General features: G+C 42.6%; 1 protein-coding gene across 1 annotated transcript in view; it reads left to right on the forward strand.

Moving 5' to 3' along the window:
• Positions 1–327: 327 nt before the first annotated feature.
• GNAI1 (G protein subunit alpha i1) overlaps positions 328–12,099 on the forward strand; it is a 70,163-nt gene continuing 58,391 nt past the window's right edge. The window contains exon 1 of the mRNA XM_007060810.4: positions 328–1,337. Coding sequence (XP_007060872.1) covers positions 1,220–1,337 — 118 coding nt within the window. The 5' untranslated portion in view covers positions 328–1,219. The remainder of the gene's footprint in view (positions 1,338–12,099) is intronic.

Below are 12,099 nucleotides of genomic sequence, written 5' to 3' on the forward strand. Positions count from 1 at the left end.
GGACTTTCCGTTCCAAAACTGGGCACCAGGCAACCCTAAATGGCAGCCAGAGCCCCAAAACGAATTGTCCGGGTAAAACCCAGACGGGTTGCGCGGCAGCCGTATGCCGGGTAGGTCAGTGCTGCGCCCAGCCACCCCCCGTGCCAACTCCGGCCACGGCACCGCAAACACGGGAGCCAGCCTCATCATGTGAGAAGTTCCACCCCCTAGCGAATTTGAGCCCTCTGATTGGCTGACGCCCCCGTTTCTGGAGCAGACTAACCAATTAGCGCTGCTGCAGCCAGAGCTCCCTGTCCCCTCTTGTCACAGGAGAGAAGCGGGAGCTAGGGGGCCCGCCCTCCTCTCCTTCTCTTAGCAAGGGGGCGACAGGGCGGTTCCTGGCGCCTCCTCGCTCCCTTTTAAACGAGTTTCATGACTTTTGAGCCCCTGGGGATTACTGTAGGGCTCCTACGCGCCCCCCCCCCGCAAGGCGCTCGGTCGCGGTTGACTGATGCACTCCCCTGACCGGCCTAGCCACACTGAACGGGTGGGCCGGGCTTACTTTCCCCAGCCAACGGGCGGACTCACCCGCTCCTGTTGGTACAGTCTTGAATTGGGTGTCTCCTCCCTTCAGTAAGACTGGTACAGTCTGGTACTACAACCGTTGAAATTCAAAACTCCCTCAACTCTGGTCTCCCCGTTAACAGAATTTTTATTAAAAACGGTCGGCCCGGTGACGTCACGCAGACGCAGCGTGGACTGGGAGAGGTGGTTTGCCCTTTTCCACCCCCTCCCCATTTTTCATCTGGGTTTCTTACCCCCTTCTTTTCCATCCCCCCACCCCCGTTTCGCCACAGGCTTTCTTTAACCTGAGTAGCCGTGCGCACGCGCACTGCCCTCCCCTAGAGCGAGCAAGACTGTACGCGAGCGAGCGGCTCGCGCTCCCTCACGCGAGGTGTTTGGCGCGCGCGCGCTGCTGGGGAGCGCGAGAGGCAGGCGGCGCCTCGGGAGCTGAGCAGCATCACTGGGCTGAGGGAGCTCGGGGAGAGGGAAGCGGGTCCCTGCTCTCGGGACCGTTGGCTCAACTCACGCCCGGACAGAAACGGCTCTGAGCCTTGTCTTGTCAGCGTCGCCCCCCCCCACATCCCGGTGCGCGCGTGTGGGGGTGAGCTCTGTCACCTGAGCGCCTCCACGGCGGGGCTTCTGGGCGGGGATCGTTAAGCACCTAGCGCCCCCCAAGATGGGCTGCACGCTGAGCGCGGAGGACAAGGCGGCGGTGGAGCGGAGCAAGATGATCGACAGGAACCTGCGGGAGGATGGCGAGAAGGCGGCCAGGGAGGTCAAGCTGCTCCTCCTAGGTAAGGGACGGGGCTGCTGCACTTCCCGGCCCGTGGGCCCGGTGCCCCCGGTCCGCTGCTCTGTGCCTACCCGCCCTGGGCTCCTCGGGGCAGGGATCCTGCTTCGCCTGTGCGCTGGTGGCAGCCGGTGACTCCCTCCCCAGGGCCTGGCACGGTTCCGGGTAACACTCCTGAGCGCCCGCTGCCGAGGGCGAGACGTGGCGTGTGGCACCTTGGAGATGTTACTGCCCCGTGTGGTGATCCCTCACGAACGGGACCGTGGATGTTCTTGTGGCCGCCATGCCTCATAAGTTCTCGGGGAGTGGGGATGGGGAAGGCAGCCTCCCCCGAAGAGCGGCGCGCTTGGCCTCTGCTGGCTAGTGGAAGAATTTACGGAAATTGGAATGATCAGTGTTGTAATGTAGCCAGCACCCTTGGGTTGGAAGATTTTTACTTTAACGCTTGCCCCCTGTAGACATGCCCACACGTTTCACACTCGCCTTTTGAAACAGCACACGTTAAAGGAACACACAAAAGGGTACTACTTTTACTCTCCCTATGTTCTGCTTCCACGAGGAACACTTATTTTGCCTATACTTTAAATATCTATCTTAAAATCACCTTTTGTGATTGGGTTTTTTGCAGTGTGTAAGTAAATGAATCACTATATATTTGTCTTCTGCATTCATACAGTTGTGGCAGTAGTTTTAGTCCTTTCCATGATGATTTGGGGTGGGTTTTTTTTTTTTGACATATTTTTAACAGTGTTTGGGGAATGTGGGGATGTATAAACCAGAAAGTTTAAGAGGTTTTAAAAAATCGGAAGTGAACATTTAAAATCCTTCACTTAAGTAAATGTTACATAATCCTTAGTTACAAGCAGAAGATACTTTTAAAATTAATGAGGGAAGTGAGATTTGCACCACACTATTATTGTGAGGTATCTCGTATTATATATTTTAAAAGTACAAACTGAACAGGGATATATTAACCCACATATACAAACTCAGTGAACTGCATGGTTTTTCTGCCTTTTAGGAGCTGCACTAGTAGTTGATGGTAATTTCAAAAGGAAAAGTTTTCTGTTTTTTCCCAGGAAATGTTAACTGCCAGAATAATACTCTGATATATATTTTTGCACAGGAAACAATTATTCTTCTTTTCTATTCTAACGTCTAAAATGACACATTGGATATCTATTGCACAGGAAACTTAAGTTCTCTCCTGGATAGGTGTAGAGGTGAAACAAGCTTTGTATGGAGAAAAACAAATGTAGTCCTACACTGCATTCATGCACTTGACATTTTTCTTATGAAGGAAACAACTGATTTTTTTTCAGAATATCAGGCCTGTTTGGTTAGTGCAGTGCTTCCTCAGCCATTGATTGATTGTAGCGTGAAAGGTTAAAAGTATGTCAGTGTTAAAAGTGTAGACATTCTAGTGTTTCTGTTCCTGAAGGTGATAGAAACTGATCATTTTATTATTATGGTAGTGCCTACAAACTCCAACCGAAATAATTTTTTAAGTATTTTACTATTTTCTGTGAAGTTTTAATTTGTGCAGTTCTAGTATGCACAAATATTTGCACGACATCCATAGACGTACACTTTGAACACACCGTTTTAAAAGCATGATTTTTAGATAATTGTATTTTCACTTATATTTCACAATTAATAAAGTTCTCTCCGCAACTGTTTCTGCTTAATTAAAAGTTTCACAAATTCAGGGTTTGTAATATAGGAAAATACATATTCTTCTGTACAGTTTTCATGCAGTCCCAGTGTATATAGCTTATCTGCTCATACCAATACATTTTGAGAATAGCATAACCCAGGAGTTGAAAGCTTGCTTCAGTTAAAATGGGCTGTGAAAATCAGAGAGATAATTTTTATTGGGGCTGGATCCTAAAGTAGTTATGCAGGAAGAACCCACTGAAAATAACTGGACTAAGATTTTATATAATTAAGGAGTGCATGAACAGGCCCATAATTCGGAGAATACCTCTTGACCTATTTGTGTGGCTCACCATCTGTGCTGCACCAAAGTTGGTTTGTTTCTCCTGGTGTTTTTTCTTGCTACATACGAATGGCCATACTGGGTTAGACCAAAGGTCCATCTAGCCCAGTATCCTGTCTTCTGACAGTGGCTAATGTTAGGTGCCCCAAAGGGAATGAACAGATCAGGTAATCATCGAGTGATCTATCTCCTGTCGCACATTCCCAGCTTCTGGCAAACAGAGGTTAGGGACACCATCCCTGCCGATCCTGCCTAATAGCTATTGATGGCTCATCCATGAACTTATCTAGTTCTTTTTTGAACCCTGTTATAGTCTTGGCCTTCACAGCATCCTCTGGCAAGGAGTTCCACAGGTTGACTGTGCGTTGGGTGAAGAAATACTTCCTTTTGTTTGTTTTAAACCTGCTGCCTATTAATTTCATTCAGTGACCCCTAGTTCTTGTGTAATGAGAAGGAGTAAATAGTGCTTCCTTATTTACTTTCTCTATACCAGTCATGATTTTATAGACCTCTATCAGATTTCCCCCCCCTTAGTCATCTCTTTTCCAAGCTGAAAAGTCCCAGTCTTATTAATCTCTCCTCATAAGGAAGCCATTCCATACCTCTAATCATTTTTGTTTTCCTTTTCTGAACCTTTTGCCATTCCAGTATTCGTTTTTGGAGATGGGATGACCACATCTGCATGCAGTATTCAAGATGTGGGTGTACCGTGGATTTATATAGAAGCAATATAATATTTTGTTTTCTTATCTATCCCCTTCTTAATGATTCCCAACATTCAGTTCACTTTTTTTGACTGCCGCTGCACACTGAGTGGATGTTTACAGAGAACAATCCACAATGACTCCAAGATTTCTTTCTTGAGTGATAACAGCTAATTTAGATGCCATCATTTTATATGTATAGTTGGGACTGTGTTTTCCAATGTGCGTTACTTTGCTACTATATAGACCTATCTGTCTACCCCAAATGATTAGTTGTTAAGACAAAATGACTAGAGTCTACAAAAACTATTTTTGTTTTAATACCATGACTTGAGTGTTTCTTGTTGGGTCTTGTGCTAACACATATTCAAATGCTAGGTGTTATACATATTGAAAATAGTAGTATTTCCATCTTTTTTTCATTATATAAGAGCAGAAATTGCACTGGTTAAACTAAAAGTGTGATGTTGAACTGATTTAAGGTAACTTTTTGTGTGGACTGTCTCTCATTGGGTTTGAACCTGATTTATCTTCCCAATGTTAAATAACAACTGAGTTTAAATGTTGTCTAAACACAAAGTTGCACTGGTTTAGCTAAATCAGTTTAACATCACACCTTTTAGTCAAGTCAGTGCAACTAAGCTAGGCCTTAGAAAGTGGTCCCCAAACTTTCATGTTGTACCCCCCCCCTTATCTGTAATGGAATCTGTCCACGCCAGGGAGCTGGGAGAGAAGCTGCTGCTCGGCCAGGGCCGGAGCTGAGACTAGGACTGTGTCTGGGAGCAGAGCTGGGACTGGGTGCAGGACCGTGCTGTGGTTGGGGAAGGGTCTGGGAACGGAGTTGGGTTCGGTCGTGGTGCTCCGGACCTTGCTGTGCGGAGGAACATTCGGGGCACACCCCCTTAAGGGTGTGCCTTAGAGACTGTAGGTTGTGGTAATTTATTCTTAATTTTTTTATCTTTTCGAGTCAAAATATATTCGTCTTAAAGTACTGTTTTACTTGGATAATTTTGTATCCTATATAGTGTTGTTGTCCCACCGTCTTAGGGGTGATCTTCCAACAATTAGAGATCTTTAGGGTATACAATCTCTCTGGTGTACATTTTGTAAAATTTATTACTGAATTTTAGTAAATAAAGCTGGGAAATGCCCATAGTTTTCTTGAGGAAACTTGAAAATTAAAAAAAAAATTAATATGAATTTTTTTGTTTTTCATACAAGAGGTGAAAAACGTTCAGTTTCTGACAATTGAAAACTTCTAACAAAGTTTTTTTGTTGTCTACTTTTTGGTTGAAAAAACACACATTCATTTTGATCAAAAAACTTTTTCCAACAAAAAAGCGGAGTGAATCAGCATAGAGCGGTTGCATGGGATACCTTACAATGGTGCAACTTAGGTCTCTAGTGTAGACATAACCTAAGGTGTTGTTTTTTTTCCCAAACTTTCTAATATGCAGAACTTTATAGGATTTTTTTTTTAAATGTGTGACAGCAGCGTATGAATTTGTTGTTTAGCTGGGTTCGATGTTAACTGTAGTACACTTTTAACTTTCTTTTAACCTTAATTTAAGTTACTTTATCTTACTGTTGGAGAGACAAGGTGTGTGAGAATCTTTTATTGAACCAACTTCTGTTGGTGAGAGACAGACTTCAAGCTTACACAGAACTCTTCTTCAGGTCTTGGTTTGATGTTAATGTTACCTCACCCACTTTGACTCTCTAATCTCTTGGGACCAACACAGCTGGGGCAACACTATATACAATCTTAATGTTTAGCACACAATGGTGTAATGTGTTCCCATCAGAAGGGAGTAGAGAACTTAATTGATAGCTTGGAGACCTGAAGTTGTCATCAAGAAAGCTTTGTCCCTGGACTTTTCAGTATTTATTGTCAGGCTTTGTTTAGACTAACCTTGTTACAACATGATCGAAGATAGCAGTTGACCCTATGTTGAACTGTGACCAGGAATAAGCACTTGTGGTGGTGGGGAGCAGTAAATGAGATTGTCAGAAATGTAAGCAAGCGTTGAATAATGTAAGGTCTTGACAGTGAGGACAAGAATTTTGAATTTATTACACAGGCAAATGGGAAGTCAGTGAAATGACTCAAAATAAGGGTGACATGGTTGAACTGAAATATAATTGGGGCATGGACTAGCAAATTGACAGAGAAAATATTTTTTTTCATGCTGAGCCAGTCTTGTGCCTCAGGAATCTGTGTTCTTGACACAAGAAGATTTGGGCTCAGTTCTTTGTCTCTGAGTTGCAAAGAGACGTCTTATGCATCTCACCCATTGATTGGGGTTGGGATGGTGTGTGAAGTGCATCAGATGAAGTGAGCTGTAGCTCACAAAAGCTTATGCTCAAATAAATTGGTTAGTCTCTAAGGTGCCACAAGTACTCCTTTTCTTTTTACGAATACAGACTAACACGGCTCTGAAACCTGTGTGAAGTTAAAATCATTTTGTTCCTAGGACTTAGTAACAGCCTGGGGAGGAAAAGGAAGAAGCAGCTTATTTCCATGTTTTCTCCTTCCTAAGCTTGCTGTCTCCTGCCCCAAACCCATTGCTATGTAGCTCTGGGCATGGAAAGTGGGATGCCGGAGGTGGTGGATTTATCTGCAAAATCTCTGGAGGTACTGCTTCCCTGAGGTTGAGTGCTGGGTAAGTGGTGGAGAGAAGCATCTCAATCAGTATGCTGTCTCTCCCAACACACAAAATGGTCTTAAAAACCATCCTGTGATCCCGCTTCCACATCTCTGCAATCACAAAGGATTATGGGTATAGTCAGTTGTGAGGTCAATTTTGGCCATTTCTGTGGGACATAGACCCAGTATAATTGAGAATCATTGACTCAGCATAGCATGTGCTATTTTTACCATACTTGTATAAAGTCAGGTCTGTTAAATAGCCGATATTGATACTGCTTCTGATAGGAAAAGCACATCTTCACATGTCTATTGCATTTATTTTAGTTTAGCTGTCATGGTTTAAAGTACTCATCCTCTTAGAACTTAATACTGTTCCTTACAGTTTTCCCATCTAATCAGTTGATTGGCTTATCAGGCTTAAGAATGAACAGAAGATGCTTCTCAGAACCACAGTGTTAACTGTGGTGGGAAAACAGATTGCTTTTCTCCCCTAGATTCAGGGGTAACTGACAGGACATTGCAGCTTCCGAATAACTGAAATTTTTAGTTTGTCGGTGCTGACATTGTTATACAAGTACAATCTTTTTCCTTAAAAAAGGGATATTAAAATAAGGTGTTAATGGGGAAAATGCGAGCTACCTACTTTTTATAAAGTTGATATTTTCAAAGAATTTTACTAGCAAATATTGCAGTTCACTGGAATAAGAGTTGGATTTTTGAGGTAAAATGGTAGTGTGTAATAATCCTGTTTTATATAATTTTTATGTAATGTACTTGACATTACATAAAATGTATTGTACTTGACATCAATCTATCTAGCAAAGGCACCCAATAAAATATTTAGTAGGAGCTTACAGTAACTAGGCAACAGAAAAACAGTGGAAAAGAATCTCTGCAATCAGGTCTAAACGGGCTGCCTTTACAGAAGCACACAGTACGTTGTAATGAAGATATTACATGATGGAACTGTTGAAATGTGCTTATTATTGGTGAAACAATGATTTAAGAAAAGTTTGTCTATTTTTTGTTTTTGTTTTAAACCTCCATGGGGTTGTGTGTGATGTAGCTATTGGAAATCTAATGGCTAAATATAGACTTAAAATTGAATATTCTTAGGCCCTTGTCCTATATACACTTAGCACATGCTTAACTTTTTTTTCAGATGGGTAACTCCATTGGAGTCATTGGGACTGCTCACATGAGTAAAGTTAAGTACTTACATAAGAGCTTGCAGGAGCTTTCTGAACTGTTCACTACTTTTTCTTCCTTGTTAATAAACTATTACTTGTTCCTTTAATGAGAATGAGCTTTACAAACTCTTATTTCAGATGAGATGCATCTCATAAATTTAACAGTTCTGAGATGGTTCATATCTGAGCATCCAGTTTTGAAATTGAAATAACTTTTCTAGGATTCCTGCATTAGGCAAAATGGGACCCATAAACCACTTTTGTTACTACTGGTGGAGCTGTACCCACGATAAATAACGGGTCTTAACTTTTCTTGTGTCGGCGAGGCCTTAGTTTGTTATATAAACCTGTTTGTGGTAAAAGTCTTCCTATCCCTGTATGTTGCAATACTTTCACCAGAAGTGGTCTGGGTCGTAGGATGGAGGAGTTTTATGTAGAAATGTTGTGCTGTCTTATAGAACAGGAAGTAAAATGGGTATTAACACATGGAATGAAACATTTCTGATCTCTGGTCAAAAAGCAGAGCTTGAGGAAGCGAGCCATTTTGAAAGCATTTGAATGATCCACATTCCCTCCACCCCCCACCCTCCCCCCATTTCTACATCTCAGTCTGCATCCACATTAGAAGAATTGGAACCCAGAAACATCTAGCACTAGAAAGTTGAGAAACTGGTCTTCTGAACCTTGCTGATCATGCAAATGACTATCTTAAATTTCCCCAAATGTCAGTTATGACAAGACTTTAGCAGCAAATAGTTTGTGAACTGCTGATGATGAATGCTTCATTCTGGTTTTCAATCTCTAGTTATATTATTGTTTATGTTAACATAGTCTTATTGTGAATTTCTGCATAAACATGCACTAAAGAGAGTCTTTCTTACTTTACAGTCTAGATAGCTCTGCCACTTTTTAGATAGCAGCTATTAAAATTATATATGAATTTCTGTGACCGATAACAAGATAGTAACTGAATGATGTACAGTTTTGAGGTCAGGTATCGGGGCGGGGGGGCGGAGGGGGAGCCATGTTAGTCTGGATCTGTAAAAGCAGCAGAGTCCTGTGGCACCTTATAGACTAAAAGATGTATTGGAGCATAAGCTTTCGTGGGTGAATACCCATTTCTTCAGATGCATGTAGTGGAAATTTCCAGAGGCAGGTATAAATATTCAAGCAAGAATCAGGCTAGGGATAACGAGGCTAGTTCAATCAGGGAGGATGAGGCCCTCTTCTACCAGGTGATGGTGTGGCTGATCTGGTTAGGTCCTGTGATGATGTCGCTGGTGTAGATATGTGGGCAGAGTTGGCATCGAGGTTTGTTGCATGGATTGGTTCCTGAGTTAGAGTTACTATGGTGCAGTGTGTCATTGCTTGTGAGAATATGCTTCAGGTTGGCGGGTTGTCTGTGGGCGAGGACTGGCCTGCCTCCCAAGGCCTGTGAAGGTGAGGGATCGTTGTCCAGGATGGGTTGTAGATCACTGATAAAGCTTTGGAGAGGTTTTAGCTGAGGACTGTATGTGATGGCCAGTGGAGTTCTACTGGTTTCTTCCTTGGGCTTGTCTTGCAGCAGGAGGCTTCTGGATACACGTCTGGCGCTGTGATATGTTTCCTTATTTCCTCGTGCGGGTATCGTACCTTGATGCCAACTCTGCCAACATATCTACACCAGCGACACCATCACAGGACCTAACCAGATCAGCCAGACCATCACCGGTTCATTCACCTGCACGTCCACCAATGTAATATACGCCATCATGTGCCAGCAATGCCCCTCTGATATGTACATCGGCCAAACTGGACAGTCCCTATGTAAAAGGATAAATGGTCACAAATCTGATATTTGGAATGGCAATATACAAAAACCTGTAGGAGAACACTTCAATCTCCCTGGACACACAGTAGCAGATTTAAAGGTAGTCATCCTGCAGCAAAAAAACTTCAGGACCAGACTTCAAAGAGAAACTGCTGAGCTTCAGTTCATTTGCAAATTTGACACCCTCAGCTCAGGATTAAACAAAGACTGTGAATGGCTAGCCAACTACAAAAGCAGTTTCTCCTCCCTTGGTGTTCACACCTCAACTGCTAGAAGAGGGCCTCATCCTCCCTGATTGAACTAACCTCGTTATCCCTAGCCTGATTCTTGCTTGCATACTTATACCTGCTTCTGGAAATTTCCTCTACATGCATCTGAAGAAGTGGGTATTCACCCTCGAAAGCTTATGCTCCAATACGTCTGTTAGTCTATAAGGTGCCACAGGACTCTTTGCCAGTTTGAGGTCCGAACTTAGGATCTGCTAGGACTAGAAACACCCTACAGTAGTGAGAAGCTGGATATAAACAAGTCGGTAGGATTAGGCATATGTAGCTTTAATGGTTAATGAGATATCTGATGTTGAAAGAGTCACTGATGAATCCATCATTGCTTTCTTGCAACTAGTGATGGACTGAATATAAAGTCCCAAAGCTTGGACCAGTGTCCTCTTTATTCCCTGACGTTATATATTTGTCTTGGAAATGGATTTCTCAGCTATATGGTAGTTCACTTACTGATCCCTGACAAATCCAGTAAACTCATAGCAAAACCATTATCTGCTGCTAAAGCTCTTAATGTCATTGCCTGGGATTCCCAACTAACATGATTTAACACCTCAGACCTTGCTAGTAGCGGTTGGTGTTTTGCCTCTGCCCTGGATTCTACAATAGTTGAATTTTGTCTTTCTGTGCTGTTCAGTGGCTTTTTTGTTTTTGTGGGTGTATCAGACTAGATTTTAGCCTTAATATCCTCAGAAAACCAGCAAGTCACTTCTATTTAGGCATCTACCTTTATGGATTTAAACTAACATTTTCACACTTATGGGTGCCTGCTGATTTTTGCATACTACAAACGTAAATTTTAATGTTTTGAAGCCCTAATGAGGCCATAGTGAAGGGTGGTGGGGGGGGGGGGGGAGGATTGACCCTGATTTTAAAGGAGAACCATTCCTCTGCTCAAGCTGGGGAGACTGATAGAGCAAATTATTTGAACCTATTGGAGGACATGAACCTCTGCTTGGGTAATTTGAATCTTTGCTGTATTTCAAAGCTCTGTCAAGCAGAAATAGTTTGGGACTAGTTATCAAAACGTTGATATTAAATATTTTATATTTAACCTGTTTAAAAATAAGTTGGGAAAATAATTACAATCAGTGTTTTTTGTGATATGTGTATAATTTATCACAAACATTCTTTTAGGTAATATATATGTGAAACATGCATTTGCATGCGCAAATACATTTTGCATATATAACTTAGAACTTGAGTTTTGAAAATGGGGCCCTATATCCGAGTTCCTTAAAGGTTTGCTTTGGAACATTGGTTAGAACTTTAGGCCCTTACCTAGGCTTCTCATTCAGGAAGGTTAAAGATTAAAGCTTTGGCTACATTAGGGATTTTTGCACTGCTGGTACTATGCCAATGCAACACATCCAGTGCTGATGCACTGCTCCAATGTAAAGCAGAGCACTAGGGCAAGCCCAGCTTTCTTCTTCCAGGGCCTCAGTGTAGTTCCACTTGTAGGATATGGCTCCTCAGATACCAGGCTTGAAAAGCCATATCAGTTGAAGAGTTCTTGAGGGATCTTTTGTGAGGGTGATGTTATTGCTTTCTGTCTAAGGGAGTGCACCTGCAATCACCTTAGAGTTCCTTCTTCCTGATTGCCAAATTGTGGTGACATGTAGAACTTTGAAGTAGAGGTGAAGGTGGGACAATATGGTGAATACACACAGCCCTTCTTTGAGCAACTGTTACTAATAAGTGACTTTTCTTCTTTGAGGGCCTCCCATAAGCAGTACAGTATTTCACCAGGATGATGGTGGGCAAGGAGTTCTTAGCTAAATATGGACTATAGCACCACTCTCCTAAACTGATCATTGTAGTGCCGTACTAAATCCAAGGAGTAGCAAGCATCTGGTGAAAGGGTGAACTGAACTCCAAGTTTCTGCTTTGCTTATCTCCACCAGATGAACCTGCCTAAGAGATGCCATTGATAATGTGGGAGTTCTCATTGAGGTTTAAACCATGGATTACTGGTTTTAATGCTAAAATATAATGTTCTATACATTTAATCCAGTGAGAGTCTGTTTCATAATGGATTATCCCCGACATCTCTCCCCATATGCTATAAACAATCTGTTTGATTTTTGTAAAGATTTTTTTCCCCAGGTAAAACAGGGAACCTCTTTACATCT

The sequence above is a fragment of the Chelonia mydas genome, chromosome 1, assembly GCF_015237465.2.
Source record: "Chelonia mydas isolate rCheMyd1 chromosome 1, rCheMyd1.pri.v2, whole genome shotgun sequence".
Classification (NCBI taxonomy): domain Eukaryota; kingdom Metazoa; phylum Chordata; order Testudines; family Cheloniidae; genus Chelonia; species Chelonia mydas.